Source organism: Somniosus microcephalus, chromosome 13, assembly GCF_052327205.1.
Source record: "Somniosus microcephalus isolate GS21.2 chromosome 13, FLI_Smic_1.0, whole genome shotgun sequence".
NCBI classification, from domain to species: Eukaryota; Metazoa; Chordata; class Chondrichthyes; order Squaliformes; family Somniosidae; genus Somniosus; species Somniosus microcephalus.
Window position 1 is genome coordinate 138,645,621 of NC_140999.1, and position 27,714 is coordinate 138,673,334.

The 27,714-nt window shown below is 46.7% G+C and overlaps 1 protein-coding gene across 5 annotated transcripts in view; it reads right to left on the minus strand.

Annotated features, from left to right (window-relative positions):
- bcas1 (brain enriched myelin associated protein 1) overlaps window positions 1-27,714 on the minus strand; it is a 250,541-nt gene that overhangs the window by 113,269 nt on the left and 109,558 nt on the right. For all 5 annotated transcript variants that reach the window (XM_086005294.1, XM_086005297.1, XM_086005296.1 and 2 more), the window contains one exon: window positions 966-1,510. In XM_086005294.1, the coding sequence (XP_085861420.1) occupies window positions 966-1,510 (545 nt within the window). The remainder of the gene's footprint in view (window positions 1-965; window positions 1,511-27,714) is intronic.

Sequence of the window (27,714 nt, forward strand, 5' to 3'; positions counted from 1 at the left end):
TTTACACCATGCGGGCTTGATGTTAATGAGGCCCAACACCCAACATCGGGGGCGCCTCGGGCCGCACCATTCAGGGGCAGGGATTTTACCCCCCCATGTGCCCAAAAATGGGCATGCCCAAATTTCTACCCAAATAAGATTTAATTCCATAACTTTTTAAAAACATGTCTGAAAACAAAATGGGGGAGAAATTGGGTTGAGCCGCAAACGGGGCGCCAAGCTCGCCTGGGCGCCAGATTTTGCGCTGCGATCAGAGCAGCAGCGATCACCGGAAATTCAGCTTGAGCGCCCCAAAAGGGACACGAGGCGAGGCTCAAGGCGCTCCGCGACCCTCTTAGGGTGCTGAAACTGAATATCGCAGCGCAACGTGCTGCAGCGCCACACGCTGTGGCACGGCGTGCTGCGGTACTGCAGGCCTTCCTCCCATTCTTAAGGGGCCTGCACCAGCGCGATGAGTGATCGCGAGTGCCGGCAAAAGAGCCCGCACTTCTCCTCGGTGCCGGGCTCTCGGAAAGCAGCCGGCAATGCCGCGGGGGGAGAACAGGAGACCGGGGACGGAGGTGCTGGCAGGCGGCTGCCGAAAAAAACAGCCGCCCCGCACCTCCACCTTAATTTGCGCCACTGCCGCCACAGGTAGGCCCCGTGAACCGGGCGCGATTAACGAGCGGCGCTACAGAGGCGGTCGCTGCCAAATATCGCGATCGAGGCGGTAGCGGGGCGCTGCACACACCGATGACGTCATCGGTGGCGGCGCAGCGCAACAGGCTAACGCCGCCATTAGCGCCCCAGCTAAATATCGCGGGAGGCGTGGCCAGTGGTGCTAAAGCCACTCAGTGCCCTCTTTAGGCGCTAATTGGTGGCGCAGCCCACCGAATTTCTCCCCCAATACATTTAAACAATTTTAAACTTTCCTTAATTCCAGTTGGAGATGCTGAGTTAAGTGGAAGAAAGCAGGTAGTACTCACCAAGTATTGGTGCACGCTGTCCAGCCTGTGAATAAGTTCTGTAGCTTCTTTATCATCAGCAGCTGGGTCCTGACCTCCAGCAGTCTTCAGATCTCCCTGGTTCTCATTTTGTAGTTTGCCCTTATCTCCCGGTTTGAACAGTTTGTCAAAAAAGCTTACTTCTTTTTGCTTTGGTTGTTCTGTTTCGTTTTCAGGGTGTTCTGTTGCATCGGATGATTCAGTAGAGAGCTGCTGTTGCTTTTGAGCGGAGCTCCCCTTTTGTGAGGAGGATTCTTGAAGATTCACTTTATCAACTGACGCTGTGTTCACTGAGGCGCTCTCTTGATTGGCTTGGAGCTTAGCCGTTCCTGATATTGGCTCTGCAGAGGGGCCATTAGTACGCCCTGGTACAGAGCGAGAAAAAGACAAGGAAAATCTAGACTTAGAAACTGCCTTGGCAGACTTCTCAAGTTCTTTTTCCTCTGCATTAGTATTGGAGCTCATCTCTATTGTCTTCTGCGATGTGAAGGTCCCAGTGTCCTGTTTAACATCTGCTACTGTGTCTACTGCAAATAAAAATATGAACAAAGATCTTGTTAATAATCAGTCAGCAGAGTGTCGTAGATATATCAGGGCTTGACACGTCACATGCATTCTTAATTTGAATATGTCCACATTTACCTGGCACAAACACGATTGTCCCTCAGACTTAATCAACTACAATCATAAACTGAGAAGAATTTAAATGCTGCTGCTCAAAGCATCAACTAACTTGATGTGATAGTATGAAACAATATGCCAAATTACAATTTGAGCACTGCAAGTGTATTGGCTATTAGCATATTAGTTTAAAAGCATGTTGAAAATGTTAATAGATTATTGTTGGTACAGGGTGAGATAAAGCCCAGAAAAAGTTACATTCTAGATATGTATATGGAGATGGGACAGGTGCTATGCGAGCACTTTGCCCGTATCTTAAACAGCTCACTGGAGTCTGGGATTCAAAAGTCGCTGTCCGAGATGCCCGACTCCACCATTAGCTTTGCGAAAATGGCATCTTGTTGTCTGCCTCATCATTGAAATGCATTGAAGGATGTGAAGTTGCTGTATTCGCGTGGTAGGTATGAACTAAACTCACCACAGAAAGTTAAGTCTTGTCCATTTCACTCTAAGTACCTTTTAAATGATGTGATAAGTGTTAATTACTCCCAGTCAACCTCTTTTGCACTGAAAATTAACTATTACAAGTGTGGAGTCTCGTTCCTTCACGTTTTAATTGTTGTTGGAGGTTTTTAAAATGTAGGGGGAAAAATTGAGTTGCGCCCCTTTTGGGGCGCTAATTTCGCTGGGGGGCTACTTTTAGCGCCCCGAAAAAATTAGCGCCCCCATGGCCGAAATTCATCAGTAGCGACCCAAGAGGGAAGCGGTGCACTACTGGAAGCGCCCCACCTCCCTCTTGGGGCGCTGCGAGGGAATATCGCGGTGCTACATGCCACGCTACTGCAGGCCTTCCTCCCCTTCTTAAAGGGGAAAGGCCTTGCATAGCATGACCCGGGGCCCAGCTGAGCCACCAGGGATCAGAGTGAGGGCTCACGGAGCACAACTGGCACTCCACGGGTGGGGGGGGGGGATGCTGGTCAGGAGGCCAGGGACAGCAACGGGGGCAGATGTTGGCAGGCGGCCAGTAACAAAAATGGCCGCCCGGCACCTCGCCTTTAATTAGCGCTGCCCCGACCGCAGCTAGGCCCCCCTGACCCCGTCGGACATAGCATCTGTAGGTAAGTCAGGGGGCGCTACCGAAGATCGCTGAATTTCACGGGAGGCATTGGTGGTGCTGCGTCCGGGCGCTAGTTGCTTTGGAGGTGCAAAGCTACCAAATTTTCCCACCGTAAAATTTTAAATTTTAAAGAAGATTTTTTACTTTTCCTTTCTGTCTTTTTTTCCTCTTTCTCTCGTAATCCAATCTTTCTTTCACTCTATTTATTTCTCTTTCTATACCTGATTCTACATTGCATTCACCCATTCTAATTTACATTTCCTTCTCAGACGTTGCACTGTTAATTTCACAATCCTTCAATCTGATTGGTTAAAGAGCTACACAGTTGGTTGCCCTATTCATGCAGGTCCCAGATGCCCGGTTTCCCTCGCTGCACTGTTAGCAGCTCGCGCATTCAGCAACTTGCCACACAACAAATTTAAAAAAAATAAACATCCAATGGCAAGTTCAACGAGTGATATTATGGCCCATTGTCTACCTGGACTTTCAGAAAGCTTTTCAGCAAGCAGCATAGTTGAGTACCTTCAGAAGTTACAGATGCCTTAAGGTAGATGCCTTATATTATAACATCTCTTAATTTATGTAATTCTATATAATCCCAATCAAGATTCCACCGAGGAGGAGAAGCAGCAAGTAAGAGGCAAGCAGGCTTCCTCCTCTTTAATAATAACCTCCACTAACAGTTCTACACCCACCTCTGGCAGATCTACAATCCAAATATGCACCTTGCTTTTGGAAACAAAGACAAAATACTTATTTAGTGTCTATACCAATCCCTCCTAAGTTTGTTGTCTTAATTTCTTAACAGCTCTACTCCTACCATGACCATCTTTTTATCTACTAATGTGCCTGTAGAAAGCCTTTTTATTGCCCTTTATGTTTTTTGCTAATATTCTGTCATACTCCGCCTTAGCTTTTCTAATCTCCCCTTTTGCAAATAGCTTTTCCCAACAGCCAGGTATAAAATCATGCCACATACACATGACATTCAAGCAATGGTTTCCCCCAAAACATAAATCCCCTACAAGTTTGCTGCTAAATGGCCACCAAACCAGCGTAGGATGCAGGTGTTTCCTAACCTCCTCGCTGATTTGCACAACTTTGGCGATTTGCACGTGCACACAACAACATTTTGAGGCATTCTAGACTGTCCAAAATGAGACTCAGGCTACATCATGCTGATTTCTGAGGACTGCCGCTGCCAGCGCTGAAGAAACACTGACTGTCAATGTGAAACACTGATGGTTGTTACATATGTAGTTAGCTCATCCTGCAGCAAGTGCACCACTGTCAGTCAATCACAGAGCACTACCGACTAAGGTCATGGAGAAGGCCACAGCCCAAAATTCCCCTCCCCACACAAAAGCTGAGGAGACTCCCTGGAAGTAAACAAGTAAGCAACTGGAAAATAAATTGAATGAGCATCAGTCCAGAGTAGTGAGAGCTGTTTATGTTTCTGTCAATATTAATATCTGTAGCTGGACTACTTAACTGGTCTGAGTGTGTATATTTGAAGTAAAAGATATTTAATTTGTTGATTTATTTTCCCTTTAATTTCTGTTTGGAGTTACCCTTTTCCATCTCTTAACTCCCATAAATCCTTGACCTCTGTCGGCCACCAAACCAGTGCGGAACCACCATCTTCCTCAACCTCCTGGTTATGCAGCTTTTCAAGTCATGGCTGTTCACACATTCATGGAACTCCACGGATTCATGGATGTGTACAATAACATTTATGGGGATTTGGATCAAAAACGCCTCGGGCTACAAAAGCACTGATTTCGGAGGCCTGCCCAGGATACACTGACAAACTTTAAAAGATGCTGACCATCAGGATGAAACCCTGATGGTTGGCATGTATGAAATCTTGATGTGGTGTTTCACCTGAATTTTGACAATGCCTTCAACAAGTATGCATAGTTAAGAGCAACTTACCAACCCCATGAAATAATTAGCAAGTTCTTGATGGCATCTAAAGATAAATTTTAATTCTAGTAGGTTTTGTGACCTCCGCAGCCATTTCTCCATTCCACGCTCCTGTCAAGTGAGGTTCCACACAGGAAGCATAGGCTGTACTTGACTTTATAGTGTTTGCTGGATAATTATCTGTTCTACACTTTTGCAAGAACATTCCTCATTAATTCTGAGCCAGATGCAGAAATACAAGACCAGAACATTCCAGCATGACGAAGACTGAGGAAATTCCGTTGATTATGAGCAAGGAAACGTATTGGCCCAGAAATTCGGGTCCCAACGTGTGAGTATGCACGGGGTACTCACGCGTAGGCCCAACGAAAGTGCCAGTTTCATGCATGCACTGCGCATGCGTGGGAAACAGGCACTTCCGTTCCCCTGAAAGAAGGGGTTAAGAAATGGAACGCGTGCGCGGGAGAGGCAGCGCGTGCGCATCAAACTTACGTGTTTTTTTTACAGGTTTCTCCGGGAAGGTAAGTCTCCAGAAGTTAGACATGTAAAAAGCAGGCACAAAGCCTGCTTTTAACAAGGTAAGTGTGAATTAATTAAAATTAAAACATTTTTTCCACAGGTTTATTATTTTTAAATACTTTGAAGAAAGGTAAGTTTATTTTTAGCCCCGTTAGAAAATGTAATTAATTTTTTCAAAAATTTAAATTATTGTTTAAAATAGTTATTTCATGTAATTTATAGTTATTTAAAAAATGTGCTGTTTTAAAAAAAAATTATTTGAAGTTTTAGTGATGTTTTGGGGCTTATATTATTTATAGGTTTGACAGCTCTTCCTGTCAAACTTATGAATGAAGCATTCCCTGCTACCATTGGCTCTCCATGTCCCACGTGATCTCAGGGGACGCATCGAACTAACTGCGCCCCTGCGTGCTGGCAGTTGGAGGCGGCCCAGGATCGCAATTCCACGGGGGCCCACAGCTCAACGGCCGGTGCGCAAGCTAAGTGCAGGTCGGAGGCTTGCACCCGTGGGAAGCCTCCGACCCAAATTTCTGGGTCAATATAATGATTCTAAGGATAAGTTGTTATTAGAAACCAACAGAACATGTACTTTAATGTGTTATAAAGGAGCTATTATTTTAAACAATTTCAACAAATACAGTAGGCACTTTAAATATTGATCAAGAAAAATAGAATATTTCACTTTTTATACTAGGACTCTATATATTATTGCTAAACAAACACAATACTTTTATTGGCATTGCTTTGAGGTTTGCCCAACCTGTCATTTATTTATAAGAGGATGCAGGTGATAGAAAGCATTGAGTTGTACTGAGTTCCTCCCATATCAATCTTTAAATATTCACGACACTGTTAGTATTATATCCATATACTCATTGTGAGAAGACTCAGAGTAAACCACAATATTCACCGAAGAACGCTCCCAGAGTATAAAATCAATGTTTCCTTTCCCCTCTAATTTTATCACCTTAAACATAGAGGGGTAAAAATTCAGTTGATTTGCACCTCCCATTAGCGCCCTAATAATGGGGCGCAAAACAACTAGCGCCCGGGCACGGCGCTGCCAACGCCTCCCGCGAAATTCAGCGGGAGGTTAGCAGCGCCGGTAACTGTTAGCGCCCCGTGGTGATGATGTCATTGCCGTGCACAGCGCCCCGCTCGCGCCCCGGCCGAGATCTTCGGTAGCGCCCCCTGACATACCGCCGGACACTATGTCCGACGGGGTCGGGGGGGTCTACCTGCGGCCAGGGCGGCGCTATTTAAAGGAAAAGTGCCGGGCGGCCATTTCTGTTGCTGGCCGCCTGCCAGCACCTGCCTCCGCTCCCGTCCCCGGCCTCCTGACCCGCCCCCCCGCCGCGGCGTGCCGGCTGCTCTTCGTGAGCCCGGCACTTCTCTTGAGTACCAGGCTCTTTTGTTGGCACTCCCAATCCCCGGTGGCCCAGCTGGGCCCTGGGCCATGCTGCGCAAGGCCCCTCCCCTTTAAGAAGGGGAGGAAGGCCTGCAATACATTCGCGCAATGTGCCACAGCGCTCCAAGAGGGAGGCGGGGCGCTACCACTCAATTTTGGCCGCGGGGGTGCTAATCTTTCCGGGGTGCTAAAAGTAGCGCCCCGCCGAAGTTAGCGCCCCAAAGGGGGCGCAACACAATTTCTCCCCCCTAATGACATACGCTGACGTAAGGTTCCATGGGCAGCAGTAATCCTTTAGTACATCATTTAAATACCATTCTTCATGTGTGAGCCTACGCTGGCAAATGAGTCAGTTAACCACAGGAGCCATCAAAGCTGATTGAGTCATCATCCAATAATCACATGCATATTTACCAAATAGAAATTAGAAGTGAGCATCTTGGCCAATAATACAATATCCCCTCTCCCTGACAGTGAAGACAATGCAAATGGTAGAACTTCCACTGTAACATCATACAGTCAGGATCAAACCTGGTAAATGTACCATATGATGAAGACCAGGGAGTGTTCTAGATTCAATCCTTCAGCTGAGCAGTAGTGGGCTGGAAGCTTCTAAAGGTAGCTTCAAAGTTCCTGAGCTAGGGAGGAAGAAAAATATCAGCTGGGTTTATCTCTCCTGATTGTTATCTATTGACCCCATAAATATGCGATTATTAGTGAAAATGGGATTGGGCTAATCTATAGTAGTCTGTTAGAAATTCAGGTCTTGCCTTAAGTATTCCCTCAGGTACAGCGGTGCTGATCATTTGCATAAGTGGCCTGAGCATCGTACAGTTAGGAGTGTGCCCATGCTGCCCAATGTCTAACTATATGATAGAGTAATCCAGGAGTGGAACAATAACAACCCCTTAACATCTGAACTGGATGTGTCTTTTGCACTTGCTCCCATACATACCTCTCCAATCTTTTCAAAGGCAGACCGAGAAATCACTTGGTAAAAGGCCAGATATGAATTGTTAAACTGCTTTATATCATAGTCAGCAAGTGAACATGTGGAGCAACAGTAGTCATTGGATTCAATACAATCAGTACAACTTGTCTTTGCATAATTATATAAAATAATGAATCCACTAAGCTTCCCCACCTCAGTGAGTCATCTTGCTTGACATAAACCAAACAATATCTGCATTATTACCTTGGGGTTTGGTGAAAACTTGCCTGAACAGCTCACTGCTTAAATAACACAGACTGTCAGTACATGTTTCTTCCTATTTTTTATCTCTATGAAGGGAGGGCTATGCCTTTGCTTTCCACTACAACTCGTGTGAGGTGTTAATCGATTACTGACACAAGCTAACAAATTGCTTATTATTTTGTGTCATTTGGAATCAACTTCACTGCCTAGCTCAATCGCATTTTAACTATCTTTCATCTCAGTGCTTTTTAATAAACATCTAAATGTAACTCTTTTGCAAATTTTTTCCCTGGTAAATGATTTTAATAATCCTTAAACGTGATATAGTCCTCACAGCTAAGTAGCCCGTTGACACTCACAGTCTAGTCTCATGAATAAAGAAAGGGCACCTGAGCTGGAGGTCCTGGATAGCAGCCAAAACCCATAGAATTGAATCACCACCTCAGGAGACCAGAGATAACAGAATTGTTAACATCAGTCAATGTTTGAAGTGACATTTATGATCAGCAATAATTATACAGATTGCAAACTTTTTTTAAACGTTTGGAGCTGTATTTATTTTTTAAGTATGATATACCTCAAAACTTCAACTTATTGCTTTGTAATACCAAAACGTGCACTTGCCACTCTACAAGAGTGGCACTTGGCAGGTCAGGTGCTGCTAAAAGCAAAACATTGATGGAGAGAAAAACACTCACTTGCATAATGCAATAGATAACTGACAGAAGGGCTGCTGCTAATGTACAGCACTTCAATCGCCTTGTACAGCAGTTCAAGAAGTTTAGTACACTAATGGTTAACTGTGTTTGATGAGTGAAAAGAGATGAAAACAGAGACACCCATTTAGTAAACAGCTTATGTTCTTAGCACAGAACCAAGGGGAGGATGGTAGAAAAAAGGTACAATTAAAGAGATTAGTGTTAGACTTTAAAAAAAGTTTACCTGTGAACAAAATATTTTTCTTGCAGTTGTGTAGTGGGTAAGTCCAGCTGGACTTTTCACTACTGGAGAGTGTTCTTCCTCCGTTTTCAGAAGGATAGTACCACTCTAGTTGACCCATGCTCCATATTTGGGCTGTACAACAATGTCGTTTGACAATTAAACTTTGACAATTTTACTCCAGAACATCAGCAGAAAATTTACCTCAAGTCCACATCCTGGGCCTTAAAAATTCTATTAAATATGAAAATGAAGCAGAATTTCCAGAAGTACAGGTCCAATGTGATTTTCTAAAGTTCAGCTGCAACTATCTGCATTCAATCAACATGTAGAGTACATTATTTATTAAGATGTATTGAAAGTTGCAATAATGGGCTAAAACATTCTTTCTTCAATAGATTGACTAGTTGTGTGTCCTGAACAAATGCAATAAATTACAACATTTATAAAGAGTTTCTTAAATACTGGGAAGGTTTGTATTGTAATCAAGTGCCCCACATTCGAAAAGCATTAATAGAATTCATAACCCCTGCCCCCATTTTTCATGCTGTATTATTTTGCCATTCCCATTTGCAACATTTTATCTTTCCTGCCTCTTACATAAGCACAGTATATTCTTTCAATTCCTTCCTCCCCTCCTAAACCCCACCCCCCCTGCCTCTGCACCTGCTTAATATCTGTTACATCTCCAGCTTTTTCCAGTTCTATCAAAGGGTCCCAGACCTGAAACGTTAACTCTGTTTCTCTCTCCACGGATGCTGCCTGGCCTGCTGAGTATTTCCAGCATTTTCTGTTGTTATTCATAGAACATTGTTTTGTTTTAGTAAAACCAATGAAACACTAAAATGTTCATCTTTTATTAATTAATGTAAAGACAAGACAGACATTTAAGATCTTGGTTTTAGAAGTGTAAGTTACTTAGATTTCCTTAGTATTAGGAGCTAAAGATCAAAGAGAGAGAGATTATAAAATGTTTTGGTGGTCGGGGTGGGGGTGGGGGGAAGGGGTGTAGACTCAAGTAACTTTTACCAGAGACAACATGAGGAATGACTTAAACCCAAATAGATGAAACAAGATCTGTGCCTGTGATCTCAGGCCTTTCATTGTAGCTTCCTGTTGTAAATTAGTTAAGTCTTGGGTAACATTATAGACAATTTAAATTTAAATGGCTTATATATCTATACAAGAAGTGAGTGAGGTGCTAGGTGAACAGGTGGACTTCAAAGTAACCATGATGGTGCAAATTAATTACCTTTGTTGGAAAAGTAGTTGAGTAACAGAAGAAGTTTAAGCAGTTTAAATGAGGGAAACTGATGGCCACATTAAAACTGTAACACCTACTTATACTGGATAGAACATGGAATCCATGTTGATTTGCATATCATGGTTATTTTATTTTCATTATTGTAATAAAGCGATGAATTATCATAAGGATTTGATTCCGTGATTTGTTCAGCTAAGATCTGTTAAACCAGCTGGCCACTCATTTGAAATAACCTTGCTGATATTACAATAAAGACCATGGAGACCTCAACATGGAACCACTGATACAGGGATGTTACACTGCCACTCCCAACCAATATAGGACACAAGTCTACAGGGAGAGGATAGCTTATGTGGATGACGCTCCTGTTATATCACGCGTGTTTGATTCCCATGTCTTTAAAAATCTGTAGCAACCTTGCTGGTAATTTCTAAGTTCTGAGAGCAAATTTCAAACATGAAGCACACAGAAATCTGTCACTGTCTTTAACTCTTTAAACTCCTTAGCTTGCATTTCTAACAATATGAATGTGAATTATTGTTAAAACTGCACTTCCGGATACAGGAGTGACTTGACGTCAAAACGAAGAAAAGAGGAAGTCTCGTTCTGCTTCACTCTGGAGTCAGTTTGGGCCTTGACATTTGATTAATACTGCACGGGGGAGAATTTTCATGGGGTTCTCCTAATCTGCTGTAAATTCGACGGAAACCCTCCAGAAACAGCACAAACAACTGTTTTTTTTAGCTGTTTACGCCGTTTCCCCAGGGATTCCGCCAGTCTTCCCCCAGAGAACCCCACAGAAATTTCAGGCACACAAATTCAGTGTTGGTACAAAGTCAAAATTGTTTTTCACTGATTACACCTTACAGGGTGAATAAACAGTTTAATGACCATCTAGACAATGCACTGATGCAATCCAATTTCTGTAATCGGCTTCCTCTTGGAGTCCTGAGGAAGTTATGCTTCTTTTCATTTGGCTACAGCAAACACAATCAACAAATCCATCTACTCCTGAACAAGTAGCATGAATCAGCTGTCTCATTAGAAATCTTAGGGTACATTTTTACTGTCATTTTAATGTTGCTATGAAATTGCAGTATAACTCTGAAGTCTGGTCCCAACCTGACTCCAGAAAAAACAACGTGAAATCCCCTTGGAGTTACCTGGAACTGATTTGGAATTGGAATTTATTTAGAATAGATTTAGAAGGTGCAGGCACTTTTACCCACACTCCCTAAACTGTTACCTTTCAACAGCTGGAAGAGGAACTCTACAAAAGCGTGCAAACATGCATGAGCAGGGTTGTCCTGTAAGGTTCGAAAATTTCTGCACAACCCCAGAACACAAGGAAAGTCATTTTTTAAAATGATTTTGGAACATTACAGAAGGAATCTGGAAAAAGGGGTAAAAGTGTGGTTGGGCTAAACAGAAGGATTTCAAGGAGTTAATTTAAGGAACAGACTTTTGGACTGTTTTAAAGAGTTACTGGGCAAAAGGGATTTAAAATAAACATCCCAGGAAGTTTGGCTGGTTTAAAGGGCATGTTCAGGCATGCAAAAGGCTGGAACAACAGGGAGGCGGGGTGGGCCCCCGAAGTTTGGATATTGGACTCTCTGAGGAATGTTCAGGGCCACCCCGTTTTACATAAGGACAATGAAGCCTGTTTTCCCGCCCAGAAGTCGCAGAGCCAGGTATCAAGTAAACAGGACATGTCCCCAGCCATACAAAAGAAAGAACATCAGCCCTACAATTACCATAAACAAACCAAAGTCAATTTAAAAGGGATTGACAAACATTTTGCATTTTAAATTGGTTTCAAGGCAATCCCGAAACCAGTTAGAAACCGATTAAGTTTGGGTGAGCCATCCCCTAAACTTGTTAAGTTTTGGATGGGCCATCCCCGAAGCTCGTTAAAGTTTTAAAGGACAGTAAAAATAACGAGCTCGCCAAATTTAACAAAGGAAACCGAGAGTTGGTGGTCAGAGAAGCCAGGCCCCAAATTAGTATAATTGAGGCCTGCCTTTTCAGTTCAACGGGCAGTCAGTTTGTTACCAGTTCGAGTTCAAGATCGAGGCAGTTCAAGTTCAGCCAACCAGCTCAAGAGACAGACCATCATCGGAGACTCGAAGGAAGAAAGAAGAAACAGAGATCGCGGCAACCAAAGGCCTACAGAAACCAACTCCAGCCAATATTACCACCAACCAGGTAATATTGGGCCACCACGACCAACAACAAACCAACTGCCGAAAAACTCACGAACCAAAGACTTGTTTCCACTCTACAGGCTAGTCTGACTTACCCCTGGGTAAGATTTTGGACATAAAGACCCTAAAACTAGCCCTAACCAAAAGAAAATTGGGTACTTACCCGATAGATCCAACAGAGCGACTAACCGCATCAGCGGACTAAACCCAACTGAAGACCCAACGCAGGTGCAGTCTTCTACCATGTCCAAGGTACGGCAGGCCCCAACTGCCACAACTAAAGAGAACCCCGAAATCGCGAACCCCTACAACTGTCAAGAAAGTCATTTTTGGGGAGCATTTCCTGGTCCTCTGGATTCCAGCCTAGCTAGTGTAGTGGGGTTGGGGGTGAAAGGGATTTTGTATATTGTAGTTCTTGCTCACTTATTCTGTGTGTTCCTCACCCTTTTAAAGTGTAAGTTTTATTGTATTGTATATTTTCCTGTCTCAAAATAAAGATCTGAATTCTTTTTGACTAACTCAGGTGTCTGTTGCGAGTTTATTACGACCCCCAAATAAGTCCAAAGTCTAGTACAAAAGGGAGTGGGAGCGATTCGAACCACTCAAAGGAGTCAGAGGTGAAGCTGACAAATAACACCCACATCGCCACCCCCTTACAGCATGGCGACCGCGGCAGGACTTTGGCAAAAGGGAAGTAATGCAATAGACCATGTGTTTGATGAAAGGACAAAGATGGGGGAGAGGATTTCCTCTTATGTTTTTGAGAAGGTGAATATCCCCAAGAAGTGGGTGACCAGTCTGTTATGTGCTGGACATCCTATAGACGCTGCAGCCAAATGGACCGAGAGCATGGATCATAAAAAGTCGGTAGAGAAGGCCATCTGGTTGGTCTGTGCCCTACGACAGATCCAGCTGTTAGAAAAGCAGGTGAAAACTTTGAAAGCAGAGCTGCAGGAGGCGGCCAAACTGTACAAAGCAAGAGCTGTAGCAGGGGAGGAACTTTTGCAGGAATTACAAGCACAGAATCAAGAGAAATTGCAATTAGTAGAGAAACACAGAAACAGACATGAGTATTTTCGGTGTCAAGTCACCAAGGCAAAGGGAAATGAGCTGGTACTGAAAGAAGAGAACGCTCGCCTAACCAGACAGTTAAGGGAACAGGAGGAGCAGTATAGGAATATAAAGGCAGCTTATCAAGTAGCATGCAGTAGGGAGTTTGAAGCGGGAGATCACGGCCCCTGTCAAAAGCAGATAGAGAGTTTAAAACTTGCTCTGTCCAGGGCAAAAGGCATGGTATGCCTAGTAAGCCCGGGTGCGGCCTGGATAGACCTGGAAGTAGAAGTAGAAACTGTGCAGACGTCATCTGTGGCGCCAGGGAGCAACTCGGTTGAACAGCAGGAGGAACAAGCAATCTGTAGAGAGGACAGGGAGGAGTGCACACCACCACCACCTGTGGCGCCGGGTTTTGACTCGGTTTGGCAGCAGGGAGAAGTGGGCAAAAAATTGCAGGAAAGGTCGGAGCCGGGGCCGATGTGCCCGACTCGACAGCAAAAGTTTGGCCCACCTGGGGTAGGTGGGGGCCAGGGGCACCTTGAAAGCCAGTTTGTGGTTCCCCATGGGACTCAACAGCTTAGGGCTATGGTAAGACACTTGAGTAAGCTCACACACAAGGGAGATCCCTCAGTTCACTTTTTGGAAGTGGAACAAGCAGCAGGCATTAATGAGTGCGACGACTCAGAAATGGCCAAGATGCTCCTGTTCACCTTGGATGGCAAGCTGTACCAGCCCCTCTCTGCTGAGTGCAAGAAGGGACAGGGAGGGTACGCTGCCCTCCGGGATCAAGTTCTGGAGGCGATGGGGATGAATGATGGTAGTCCATTCTCCCGGTGGAGAAGACTACTCAGTTAGCAGGGGAGACCCCACAGGCTTTCGCAGACAGGCTGTGGCCTGTGTACAGGAGCGCCTGTAATGGGGATCTTGACTGGGCTAACTTGAACCAGGATGAACTGGCTCACTGGCTCCGAAGTCTGGTGGCAAACAGTTTGCCACAGATAAGAGCCAAGGCCGAGCTGTGGTTCGACCCAAGAGGCCCCCAAGTCGCCGAGAAGACAGTGGTCAGACAACTGACCCTGGCTTACCGCAACGGTAGGGGGGTAGACGAACCACAGACAAAAGGGAAAGTGCATGAGTTTAAACCCAGCCAGGGTAAGAAGGAATGGCACCAGGAAGGGGGTAACCCTTCCGATGTGAGGCGTAACTGCTTCGTGTGCAGGAAGAGTGGGCATCGGAGAAGGGACTGTAAAAATCCTTGGAAGGATAGTGCAGGAAAGAGTGCCCCAGCTCCCGCCCCAAAGGCAGAAACACAGGCCTCTACCCCCACAGTAGATTCGATAGTAGCTGCACTTCAGGTTTTGTTGGCTGGCCCAGGGAAGGTAGCCACAGCCACGGGTGCTTTAACTCCATCTGCACCCCCCAGTTAACACAGACTTATGACTGGAGCCAGCGCAGCCTGTCTATCTGTGTCCCTTGAGTACGATGTGTGGAAAAGACCGCTTGTTAGGATGGGGGTGGAAAAGGTAAAAGGGACCTATCTGTTGGACACGGGAGCTTCAAGCACCATAGTCTACTCAGATAACCCCGCTGCCTCACCTCTGTCTAACGGGGTCCCATACAGCTTAGTGGGGTTCACAGGTAATGAGCAGGTTGGCTCGTTCTCTGTCCCACTGTCCATTCATTTAGGAGCACTGCACACCAAGTGGACTTGTGTTCTAATGAAGTGGGAGCAGGAAGGAAGGGGGATCCTGGGGGCTGATTTTATCATAGGCCACCGGATCCTAATGGATCTTAGGAACTACTGTCTGTGGGGAGCATGCAACGGCAAAGAGAGTGAAGTGGCAGTTATCCCAGGGAAGCAGGGCAAGGGGACCCTGTGTACCCTAAAACCCAAGGAGGGTTACGACCTTGAGCAAATGGTCAGTAACACTCCAGTGGAGTACCAGGCATTTGTGCGAGCACAACTCGGCGCATTTGCCACTCACAAGCATGATTGTGGGAGGGTGAACGGGGTCGAAGTGAGTGTAGATGGGGACCCCATGACCCGACCACAAAAGCAGAATAATTTCCCAAAAGAGGCAGAGAAGGACATGGAAACGGCCATGACCTCTCTGGTCAAACAGGGGGTATTGAGACCAATAGCCACCCATGTAAACTCTCCGTTGTGGCCGGTTAGGAAACCGGACAACTCCTGGAGAGCCACGGTGGACTATCGGGTGCTTAATAGGAACATCCCCACCTGTGCACCCACGGTCGCAGCCGTCGCTGACCTCATAGGAAGTATTCCAGCCTCTGCGACCACCTTCGGTGCTGGATATTTCCAACGGGTTTTGGTCCATCCCTCTGCGGAGAGAGGACCAGTACAAGTTCGCCTTTACGTTCAAGGGCCAACAGTACACTTGGAACTGCCTACCACAGGGGTTCCACAACAGCCCCAGCATCTTCCATCAGTGTATGGCAGATTGCTTAAAAGGTTTCAGCCGACCCCATCAGTTAGTTCAGTATGTGGATGACCTGCTCCTGTTCACTGATGAAGGAGAGGAACATGATCCACTACTGGCTGAACTGCTGGAGTTGCTGAAGCAGGAAGGGTTTAAGGTAAACCCCAAGAAGGTACAGATCGGCCAAAAGGAAGTCAAGTTCCTAGGGCTGGCTGTAAGAGCAGGAGAAAGGGCCATAGATAAAGCCAGAAGGGAAGCAGTACAGGAGTTACCAGCCCCCAGTACAGTGACAGGAGTGAGATCCTTTCTAGGGTTAACAGTGTACTGCCGGGATTTTATTGAGGATTACGCTGTCACAGCAGCCCTCTGCTCCGACTCCTACACAAGGGAATGGAGTGGGTTTGGGATGAGGGTTGCGAGGCAGCATTTGTAAGCCTCAAGAAAAATCTGCAGACCGCACCAGCGCTAGGGGCGATAGATGGGGAGAAAGAGTTCTTCTTGGAGGTAGCAGCCAGCGGGGACAGTCTGAGTGCAGTGCTGCTCCAGGAGCAGCACAGTCAGCTGAGACCAGTGGTTTACTCCTCTAGGATACTCACGGAGGTAGAAAGGGGCTATTCCATCTGTGAGAGGCATCTCCTTGCCACTCCCTGGGCTGTGAAAAGATCATTGATCTTCACAGGCACCTCGCCCATCACCTTCCTCACCCATCACACGCCCACCCAGATGCTCCTAGATGGGAGAATTAAAGATGGGACAGTGCGCAGTGCCCGCATTGCTCGCTGGACCCTGCTTCTCTCCCAGATGGATCTAAGGGCAAAAGGTCTCTGCGAGCCCAAGCTTGCAGCCAACATGATCTGTCCAGGGATGGCCCACAGGTGTTCTGTTGAAGGGGTATGGGAAGTAGACATAGGTTTTCGGGCTGGGATACACCCCACAGGCCACGAGATCTATGTGGATGGTTCCAGCACGGTATCTGCTGGGAAACAACTCACGGGGTCTGGAGTTTATGACCCAGGGGCAGACATTGCCCTTGCAATTAAACTCCCCAGCACCATGAGCGCCCAGCAGGCTGAACTGTGCGGCAGTGTACGTGGTTACACACCCAGAGAAATTCCCTACCCCATACACGATTTGCTCGGACAGCATGTTCACGTGCAATTCGTGTACGGAATACCTGGCCATCTGGTCCCGTCGGGGATACACCTCCGCCGACGGGAGACCTCTGGCCATCAAGCCTCTGCTGGAGAAAATCATGACAGCGGTAGGGAAAGAAGGGAAGGTCTTTATCCACAAGGTTAAGGCCCATTCAAAGACAGCGCCTTTGAGAGAGGGGAATCAAAGGGCAGATGAACTAGCCAAGCAGGGAGCTAGGGAAGGAGAGTTTTGGGACCCCTATCAGACAGGGTCGGTAGCCGCAATCCGAGACAAGGGAGGCACACAAGGGGTAGCCTTGGTCCCGGACCTAAAGCAGGCCCAGGTACAGGATCCCATCCTCAGAGCCGTCTTGGACGCGCTCGCAAAAGGGGAGAAGGTAGAGGGCCCATACAGTACAGCAGCCATCACCGTAAAGGAAGGCATGCTGTTCAGGGGGGAGCAATGGGTTGTGCCGCAGCAGCACATAAGGGAATTCCTCCAACTGGCCCATGAGGGTCCAGGAGCGGGGCATCCCGGGTCTGAGGCCACCTGGCAGAGCGTGGAACAGACAGGATGGTGGCCAGGACTGAGGGAACAGGTCCGCGAGTTCTGTGCCGACTGTCTGGTGTGTGCTGCCAATAACCCTGACCCCCAGAAAAGGAGGGTATCTTTGGGACACACCAGGAGGGTAGAGGGACCATGGCAGTCGATCCAGATCGATTACATCGGGCCCCTACCCACCGCCTAGGGAGGCTATAAGTATTGCCTAGTCCTGGTGGATGTGTTCTCAAAGTGGATAGAAGCTTTTCCCTGCTGTACAGCTACCGCGTTGGGTACAGCCAAGATCCTGGTCAGGGAAGTGTTCTCACGCTGGGGACTCCCACAGTATGTGGAGTCTGACCAAGGGAGTCACTTCACCGGACAGGTCATGCAGGAGACCCTCATGGTACTCGGCATTAAAGGAAAATGGCACGTCGCCTACAACCCGCAGTCATCGGGTCCTGTGGAGCATTTAAACCGTACCATCAAGGAAAAGCTGAGAAAGGAAACGGGAGACTCACCCAAGAAGTGGGTGGAGGTCTTACCGTTAGTCTTGATGGGGATCCGAGCGAGCCAGTCAAAGAGCACGGGGTATTCCCCACACGAGCTGATGACTGGCAGGGTTACGCGGACCCCCACCCATGTGCTAGCACTGGTGCTGACAGAGAGTCAGCTCAGGGAGGTGAACCGGGACAGTTTTGTCAGGAATCTGTTTGAACACCTCAAACAGATTCACTGGCAGGCTGCTAGTAACATGGGAAAGCAGCATCGGAGTAACCGATTGCTGCTGGAACCCAACAGGCACCACGAGTGGGAGATAGGGGATCAGGTCATGGTGAGAAACTTCACCCAGATGGGAAGTTTCAAACCATTGTATATGGGTCCATACAGCATTGTGGACAAGGCAAGTCCCATGGTGTATGCCATCAAGATGCCCCGCCGCACAAAGTGGTTCCACATTAATCAGTGGAAGCTGTTTAAGGTGGAGAGTGGAGAACGGTCAGCAAGGGTTAACCGCATTAAGGCTAGAGAGCAGCCGCCTGCAGCTGTGGCTGATTCACAGACCGCAAAGGTGGGGGCAGTGTATTGTGTGACTGGAGAGGCCCTCCTACCAATTAAGTGGGATTCAGGTACACTCCCAGTAGTCAGAGCCTTAAGAAGGTCTCCTCGCACACCACAGCCTAAACTACCTTGGTCACCTGAGTGTCATTTTAGAGTACGGACCAGCCCCAGGAGAACCCTTAGCAGGAAGGGAAAACCAAAGGTTAGGGATAAGTCTAGGGATACGGATCCCCAGCCTACAGCCTCCAAAGGTGAGGAACTCGCAGGAGGGGTAGTGTTGGGCAAGGAGAGAGAGGAGGGTCCCCAGCCTGCGGCATCAGGCTGCGGGGAACCCACAGGACAGGACAGGGACTCGGCAGCCACAAAGGAGGGAGTAGTGTGTTGCAGCACCGGAGGACACACTACCCTGGTTAACTGGGAGTCAGGAGAACTCCCAGTTGTTTTAAGAAGGACTCTCTGAGTCCGGTGGCACAGGTCACCTTACGCCCAGGCGTACAAGCTGCCCAGATTCCATAAAAGGTACAGGCCAATCAGGAATTAGCCTGGCCATCTGGAGATGGGCGGCAGATGTATATAGCTTTCTGAAGTATTTTAAGTGTGTTTTTACAGTTTGGAAGTTTGGGATTTTAGTGGTCTAATTTTGGTTTAGTATGAGTTTAAGTTTTGAATTTTGATAACTGTGTCAGGCCAGAGAGCCTTCGAGGGACATGGCTATTTTGTTTGTGTGTCCCTACAGAGAGGAAGTCAGGATGAGGAAGGTTCTGCTCCTGCTCACCCTGGTAGGGGCGAGCATCAGTGATCAAGGAGACGTGGAGAACTCCCATATCTATGGGTGTTCAGGAGAGAGAGCACTGATCATTACCGCAGGGGGTGGCGAACGGGGTGTGGAGGAGCTTGCCATTTACTTCCACGAGGAAAGGTAGCCAGGGTGGCTGGCGTCCAATTCATCTCAGTACTCCAGCCAGACCGGGTTCACATACGGGGAGGCCTCCATCCCGTGCCCCAGGGTACAGGTCATTGCTACAAGGGTCAGTGTTACCGTGGGGAAACATGTGTGTTTGACATGCAAGGGACAGATTCCCTTGGATAGGTGGTGGTGGCTCAGAAAGCTGAGCAAGGACATAGGAAACCCCGCAGTCGATTGGGGAACAATACCCATCGGATGATTACAGGGACCCGAGGGGTAGTGAGTGTGTGCTGGGACAAGTGGTGGGAACCGGATCAGGGGATTTATGTTTGTATGTGGGGGTCAGAGAAGATCTGCCCCACAGGCATATCTATCATTTTCCACCGGCAATGGCAAGATGCCGGGGAGGTGGTGGAGTGGGATTCTAGCCTGCATGCATGCGCGGTCCCACACTCCCCGATCCCAGTGAATGCCACCGAACTTGTGACCTGCCCCCGAAAGCCCCTGCCCATGACCACAACATCACGGACTATAGTCCAGTGGTGTCCTACCACCACCAAGGGACCAAGGAATGGTTTAGTCCTAGTACCAACAGATAAGCTGCTGTACCAGGGGGTACACTATGCAGTGGCCTCAGTGATCCTGACAGAGGTGCACTTACCTGAGTGGTGCCCTAAAGAGACAGAAAGGTTGTACCAAGCCCTGTTGAAGGAAATGTTTAGAAAGTTTTATGAATTCGACTTTGCCAATGTGGACAAAGTGAAACTGTACAGTTTACATCCTGAGCATAATATGGGCGCGGGGAGACAAAGAAGGGGGACCTGGAATGACATCTTTACAGCTTATAGTACAGGGTCCTCAGTGATAAACAGTCCATTTAAAGAGATAATAGCTGAGCTGGAAAGACACGCCAAAACAGTAAATGCACTTATACGGGAGGACAGAAATGCTTCGGATCAAGCTGCACAGAATGAGGTGTGCATGCTATACGGGGCATGGTTGCTGGGCGAGGGCCGCAGCAACCTGGAGGATTTAAAACAAGGTTTAGTCCCCTCCTGGATTAGCAACAAGCACCTCGCAGCCCTCCACCCGTTTAGTAATTCGCTGAGCCCGTGTCAGCTCCGGCTAGCTTCTGAGGCCTACCCTGTCCCAGTGGATTGTGGACGTTCCAATCACACTATCATGGGGATAGTAGTGAGGATGCCGGTCATGGGTGGGACAGCCCGACCCACACCGGTATACAGGGTGGAGAACATTGGGATCATCCAAGGGGGTGCACACGTTCGTTTTGCAGAGGTCCCACTTTATGTCATAAAGTGGGAGGTACAGACCTCTCCGGGTGTCGGAGCCGGGGAGTACACATAATCCTGTGTCTCCAGCACTTGAATGCCTATTCGAGACCACAGTGCGGGTTTAAAGCTGCTGGTGCACGACCTGTGAACTGTACCATGGAGGTAATGGCAAAGGACCATGTTTCCCCTCAGGTAGCATTCATAGGGGGTGGGACATATTGTGTCACCACAAGTGCACCCCACTACCAGCATGGACAATACATCTGGTGAGTGACAGCAGTTTTTGTTTTAAACCCGAGGCAGAAGTTCAAGTGGCCCAGGAACAGATTGTGCCCATCCCTGGACCCTCGACTGTTCACCTCACTGTCAGGGAAAACATCACCAATCTGCAAAGTTACATCACACATTTCGGCTATGAGGTTCCCCCTCTACCAGAACATCTTACCGCCCTACTAAAAGCAGTCGTCGTTTCACAGAAACATTTCTATACATTGGAGAAGAAGACAGTAGAGATAGGGGCCAAGATATTGGATATTGTAGTTCCACCCTGGTGGGACATTTTTGAAAATATAGAAGTCCCCTCTTGGATTAGGCTGGCTTCGCATCTTTTAGTGGTGTGCCAGCTGGGAATAGTTTTCTATTTGTTGTGTGCGAAGTGCAAAGGAAGGGACCAAATGCTCCGCTCTCAGCATGAGGGAGCATGGGACAAAACCAAAAATAAAGGCTATGCCCAGGTATAAAACAACTGTGAGCGTGATTAAAAATAAAGTTGGACGAGTGTGTGTGTCAATTTATTTTTCCTGTGTTTAATGTTTTCCAAGTGGTGCAGGGGTGTTGGACCCCCTCCGTGCTTGGATGTGAATGTAATAAAAGTTTTTACTTTGTGTATTTTGATGAACACTACACCTAAAGGGAATGGGAGAGTGTTTTGTTTGGGTATTAGTTTAGATAATACAGGGTTGGCTCCAGAGGATCAGAAATTTTGCTCACAGCTGCATGATACTATAGTGTTATAAAGTATCACCAGGAAGTTTGGCTGGTTTAAAGGGCATGTTCAGGCTGGAACAACAGGGAGGCAGGGTGGGCCCCCGAAGTTTGGATATTGGACTGTCTGAGGAATGTCCAGGGCCGCCCCAGTTTTACATAAGGACAATGAAGCCTGTTTTCCCACCCAGAAATCGCAGAGCCAGGTATCAAATAAACAGGACATGTCCCCAGCCATACAAAAGAAAGAACATCAGCCCTACAGTTACCATAAACAAACCACAGTCCAAAGTCAATTTAAAAGAGATTGACAAACGGTTTGCATTTTAAATTGGTTTCAAGGCAATCCCGAAACCAGTTAGAAACCGATTAAGTTTGGGTGAGCCATCCCCTAAACTCGTTAAGTTTTGGATGGGCCATCCCCGAAGCTCGTTAAAGTTTTAAAAGACAGTAAAAATAACGAGCCCGCCAAATTTAACAAAGGAAACCGAGATTTGGCGGTCAGATAAGCCAGGCCCCAAATTAGTATAATTGAGGCCTGCCTTTTCAGTTCAACGGGCAGTCAGTTTGTTACCAGTTCGAGTTCAAGATCGAGGCAGTTCAAGTTCAGCCAACCAGCTCAAGAGAGAGACCATCATCGGAGACTCGAAGGAAGAAAGAAGAAACAGAGATCGCGGCAACCAAAGGCCTACAGAAACCAACAACAGCCAATATTACCACCAACCAGGTAATATTGGGCCACCGCGACCAACAACAAACCAACCGCCGAAAAACTCACGAACCAAAGACTTGTTTCCACTCTACAGGCTAGTCTGACTTACCCTTGGGTAAGATTTTGGACATAAAGACCCTAAAACTAGCCCTAACCAAAAGAAAATTGGGTACTTACCCGATAGATCCAACAGAGCGACTAACCGCATCAGCAGACTAAACCCAACTGAAGACCCAACGCAGGTGCAGTCTTCTACCACGTCCAAGGTACGGCAGGCCCCAACCGCCACAATTAAAGAGAACCCCGAAATCGCGAACCTCTACAACTGTCAAGAAAGTCGTTTTTGGTGAGCATTTCCTGGTCCTCTGGATTCCAGCCTAGCTAGTGTAGTGGGGTTGGGAGGGAAAGGGATTTTGTATATTGTAATTCTCCCTCACTTATTCCGTGTGTTCCTCACCCTTTTAAAGTGTAAGTTTTATTGTATTGTATATTTTCCTGTCTCAAAATAAAGATCTGAATTCTTTTTGACTAACTCAGGTGTCTGTTGCAAGTTTATTACGACCCCCAAATAAGTCCCAAAGTCTAGAACAAAAGGGAGTAGGAGCGATTCGAACCGCTCAAAGGAGTCAGAGGTGAAGCTGACAAATAACACCCACACCGCCACCCACTTACAGTCCCCTGGACGGAACAGCAGTTGCAGCAGTACTGGCAGACTGCACAGTGCAATTACCAGTTGCAGACTTGTAGCTGCAGTATAAATGCACTATTAAATTTTACCATTACAACTTCCAATTGTTGTATCATTTTAAAAGTGCTTGGAATGCGCAGAGCAATGGCACTGAACATTACAAAACGTGTGCTGAATCAGACTCACTATCCTCAGTTCCCAATCTAAACTACAATAAACAGGGAGGGGCTGAGTGGAGACATGTTTTATTTATTCATTCATGGGATTTGGGCATTGCTAGCAAGGCCTGCATTTATTGGCCATCCTAATTGCCCTTGAGAATGTGGTGGTGAGCTGCCTTCTTGCACCACTGCAGTCTGTGTGGTGTAGGTACTGTATCATCTTCTTGCATGGGGGAGGAAAATGAGGGAAGGTCACACCTGGGTATTTCCTGCAGTCTCCTGGCAACTGGTTATAGGACCACAGGACCATGTTCCTGAACTCTTGTCAGCAGAGGCATCAAGCTCAAGCAATAAATTAAAAGGTTACAAAAAAATCAATTTAGATTTCAAAAACACTTCAAACACAGTAATGTGCACAGTTCGGGTATCCAGATTACAAAAACGATATAGAGGCACTGGAGAAAGTGCAAAAAAAGATTCACAAGGATGATACCAGAATTGAAAGGTCATTGACCATAAACGTTAACTCTGTTTCTCTCTCCACAGATACTGCCTGACCTGCTGAGTATTTCCAGCATTTTCGATTTTTATTTCAGATTTCCAGCATCTGCAGTATTTTGCTTTTGTTTTAGTCTTTAAAATTATTAAGTGGTTTGATTAGATAGCTGTAGGGAAACCACTTGTGGGGGAGCCAAAATGATAAGATAGTCACCAACAAATCCAATAGGGAATGCAGGAGAAACTTCTTTATGCAGAGTGGTGAGAATGTGGAACTTGCTACCACAAGGATTAGTTGCAGTGAATAGCACAGATGCATTTAAGGGGAAGCTAGATAAACATATGAGGGAGAAAGGAATAGAAGGATATGCTAATAGGTTTAGATGAAATGGGGTGGGAGGAGGGTCATGTGGAGCATAAACGGCGGCATAGACCAGTTGGGCCGAATGGCCTGTTTCTGTGCAGTAGGCTCTATGTAACTCTACGTAAACAGTGCAGCTTCAAGTTTAATACTAGATCTCCTGTGGCACTGCTCACTGTAAATCAGATGTTACGGTCTTTCTCTCTTACCTGTCACTATCGTGTTCATGCTGCTGTTTTTTTCCTCTTCTCCTTCTGTCTCTCTTTCTCTTCTGCTCATCTCTGTATTTCTTGTTTCTGGTTCTTTCTTTGTGTTCTTACTTCTTCCTCCCTCTTTGTTCTTCTTTTGCTTCATTTTAGATGAGAGGAAGTGGGTGGTGTGGTGAGGAAGAGAGCTGCAGGTTTCATTTTCCAGTGGCTGGTGTGGCAAAAATGCAGCTTACACACCTTGACGGTTTCCTTCACACCAACTCCTGCATTGGCCCATTCCTCTCACTTCATCGCATCCCTGTACTCCTATCATTTCCACAACCGCATCCCACCAGCCCCTCCCCACTACTCCCTCCATTTCCCACTCACCCCTCACTCTCATGGCATCCCTGACCCATTCCCTGTTGTACTATCCCCACTTACTGCCCTATTCCACTCACCCCTCCAAGCCCTCACCACCCCATTCCATTAGCATTCACCCCCCCATTCCCTCAGTTCCTATCTCTCACTCTCACTAGCAGTGTTTTACATCCCTCTGATCTCTTGTCCTTCCTGGCCTCCATTTTAATTTTCAGTGTGAATGGGGGATAGGCAGACAAAAATTGCCCCCATAGATAATCAAAACAATGAAGACAAAAATGCGCCAAAGCTGAATCAAAGACTACTTTGTAATTCGAAGGAATGGGAAGTTGGAATTGTTAGGACAAGATCTCTATATAAAACACAACTACGTACAAAGTTAATTGTCATTTTGGTACAAGTTATTTACCTACTTGAATGATAATTTTTGTAAAAAGACGACTTGTAAGTGTTACTCCAAGAGGATAAATGTTGTGGGAATACCATTGTTTGCATTGATTCAGGGAAATATTTGAAACCAAAATCCTATTAAAAATTCCTTTAAAATTTATGACCGAGCATCTGAAATATATGGTAATAATATGTCTTACAAAGGGGGATGTAGGGTTAGGTATTATGTTATGTATGTGTAGTGTAAATAAAGGCTAGCAGAAGGAGTCCGAGTCACTGTAATGATAAAGTGGTTATAATCTGTTTTGAGTTGTTGTGAAGCTGTAACATTTTCATGATCTCACTAGAAACTAGTAGGGCTGAATTTTGCCGGTGCTCAGTGTGCGGATTTGGAGGTGGGTCCGCTGTCAAAATCGAAATGATTGACAGTGGGTTGGGAACCTGCTCCGAACCCGCCTCCATGTAGGTTTCCAAAGTGTCGGGTCTGCAATTTCAGAACAGACCCGACACCAAGTGGCGGGGGAGGCATTTAAGATAATGAAATGCTTGTTAAACACTTGTTAACTACCATTTTGCCAGCCTTTTTTTATTTTCCCATTTCTTTAATGAGGTTCCCGACATTTGGAGATCACGTCAGGTAAGTAGGTCGGGTTCTCAGTGTCTCCCCATGCTGTGAATAGGTGACAGCTGCAAAAGTGGTACGAAAGATACCATTTCACAACTGTTCACTTTCCAACGTCAGAAGCTTGAGCCTTCAGGACTTGGAAGACACTTTTGAGCTGTATGCAGTTTGGAAGTGTTTGGAATAAACTCTCTATCCACTGTCACCTCCTTGGAGCAAGCTCTCTCACCACTGACAGATCGCTTCTGTCATCTTAACTTCAGCTGCCTCGCTTCTGTCATCTTAACTTCAGCTGCCATCTATTCCAGCAACATCGGTGCCCTTGAAAAAATCTCAGCTTGATCCTCTGAATTCCTCCACGATCAGCCCCAACATCACTAGGCACACCAACATCACCAACCTTCTCCGTAATCACCTGATGCTGCACAGGACACAGGGCATCAGCACCAGACAACATTGCTGCGCAGGAAGCCAGCGATGGCCTCACCATGGCCAGATTTACTTCACTTGATGCTGAACACCCTGGCTAACACATGATGCGCCAAGATGACACCACCCCACACCAGCACCATAAAGCATCCCGACAATGTCCAAGCCATTCCTTTCACACTCATCACAATGAGGGAGAGCGAGGATGTCATGTCTCAACATTCACTGGAACTCACTAAGACACTTCCACTGTGAGCACAGATCTTTCCAATAAGGTAAAGTGTCAAAACTATAGATATCAATGTTTGACAACACATTAACAGAAAATTTACACGAACATTGCATAAAACACCCAAGTGCCTAACCTTGTGTGTTGTTAGTTGGTATGATTGCACTAGGATGAGGGGGAGTGTGAGGGGTGGCTAGTGAGATGGGGAAGTGATAATGTAGATAGAGAGAGAGAGAGAGAGGGATGGGTAGAGGTGCAAGGTAATTTGGTGTGAGTAAGGATGTGCAGGAGTAGGGTAGGGAAGGCAGAGTGAAGGGGATGTGATGAGTGGCACAGCAGGATGAGTTTGCAGTAACGTTTCGTGATCTACTGAGATCATTGAATGGTTTGTGCCACTGCAGCCAGGTCCTCCTGACCACATCCCTGTTTGTGTCCTCCTGTGCAATGTGCAACCAGGCTGCGTGGTCTCCTGGGGAAGTCTCTTCCGCCCTTGGAAGGGAAGAGAACCTCTCTGCGTGCTGTGTCTCCCTCCATAAGCATATGGAGGGAGTCATGCGGGAGCCTGGGTACAACCGTGCACCTTTGTGCAGTCATTGTCAGTGTTTGCAGTACCTCAATGCTGTAGAACTCTGACAGCACAACTGTCAAAATGAATGTGGCCATGGTCCCTTTAAGGAAACCGGCTGATGACGTGTCATCAAATGATGTCATCAGAACTGCTTCCTTTTAATTGGCTGGCAAACGCGCAGGGCGGGCTTAACAAGCCCAATCAAGGGAAAATCCTTTCCACAGAGCGGCTGGAGCCGGGAGCGGGACCGGGACCCACCAAGGACCTCTCCCGCCGCGATCCCGCCTCCGATGGCAAAATAACAGCCATAAACTCTAAAGTTACGGGGGAAGGATTTCCACAGAGGTTCTCCCAATTTACCATCACAACTTCAGCGAAAACCCCGAAGTGGCATGAACACCCATTTTTAGCCATTTATGCCATTTCTCCGTGGTTCCGCTAAAGTTATGGACGTAGGTCGGGAGAACCTCCACGGAAATTCCGTCCGATGTTCTGGAGATCTCTGGCTTTTGACTCCATTTGAAAATAACCCATAATACATTTGCAGGCTAAGGCAATGGTGTTTAAAAGGATCTTGTTAGATTTGTTCTCATCATACCAAATACAGTAATTCTGTTTGCAAACATGCTTTGAAAAGTACGATCTTTGGGGATATATAATTATAAGGAGTGTTAGTTACAACACAAAACCACAATACTATAAACTACATAAACACTGATCGGAAGACTATCTCTCCCTGTTGAGGGTGTGGTCTCACTCAGATTAGAACTGAATCACCAGCTCGGAACTTTAATCTCCATTTCTTTCCTTTGCAATATCGTACTGCTCCTCAGAAGCCCTCACTCACTCTTATCAAACCTCCCGTATCCATGGCTGCTACTTGGCCACCGACCATAAA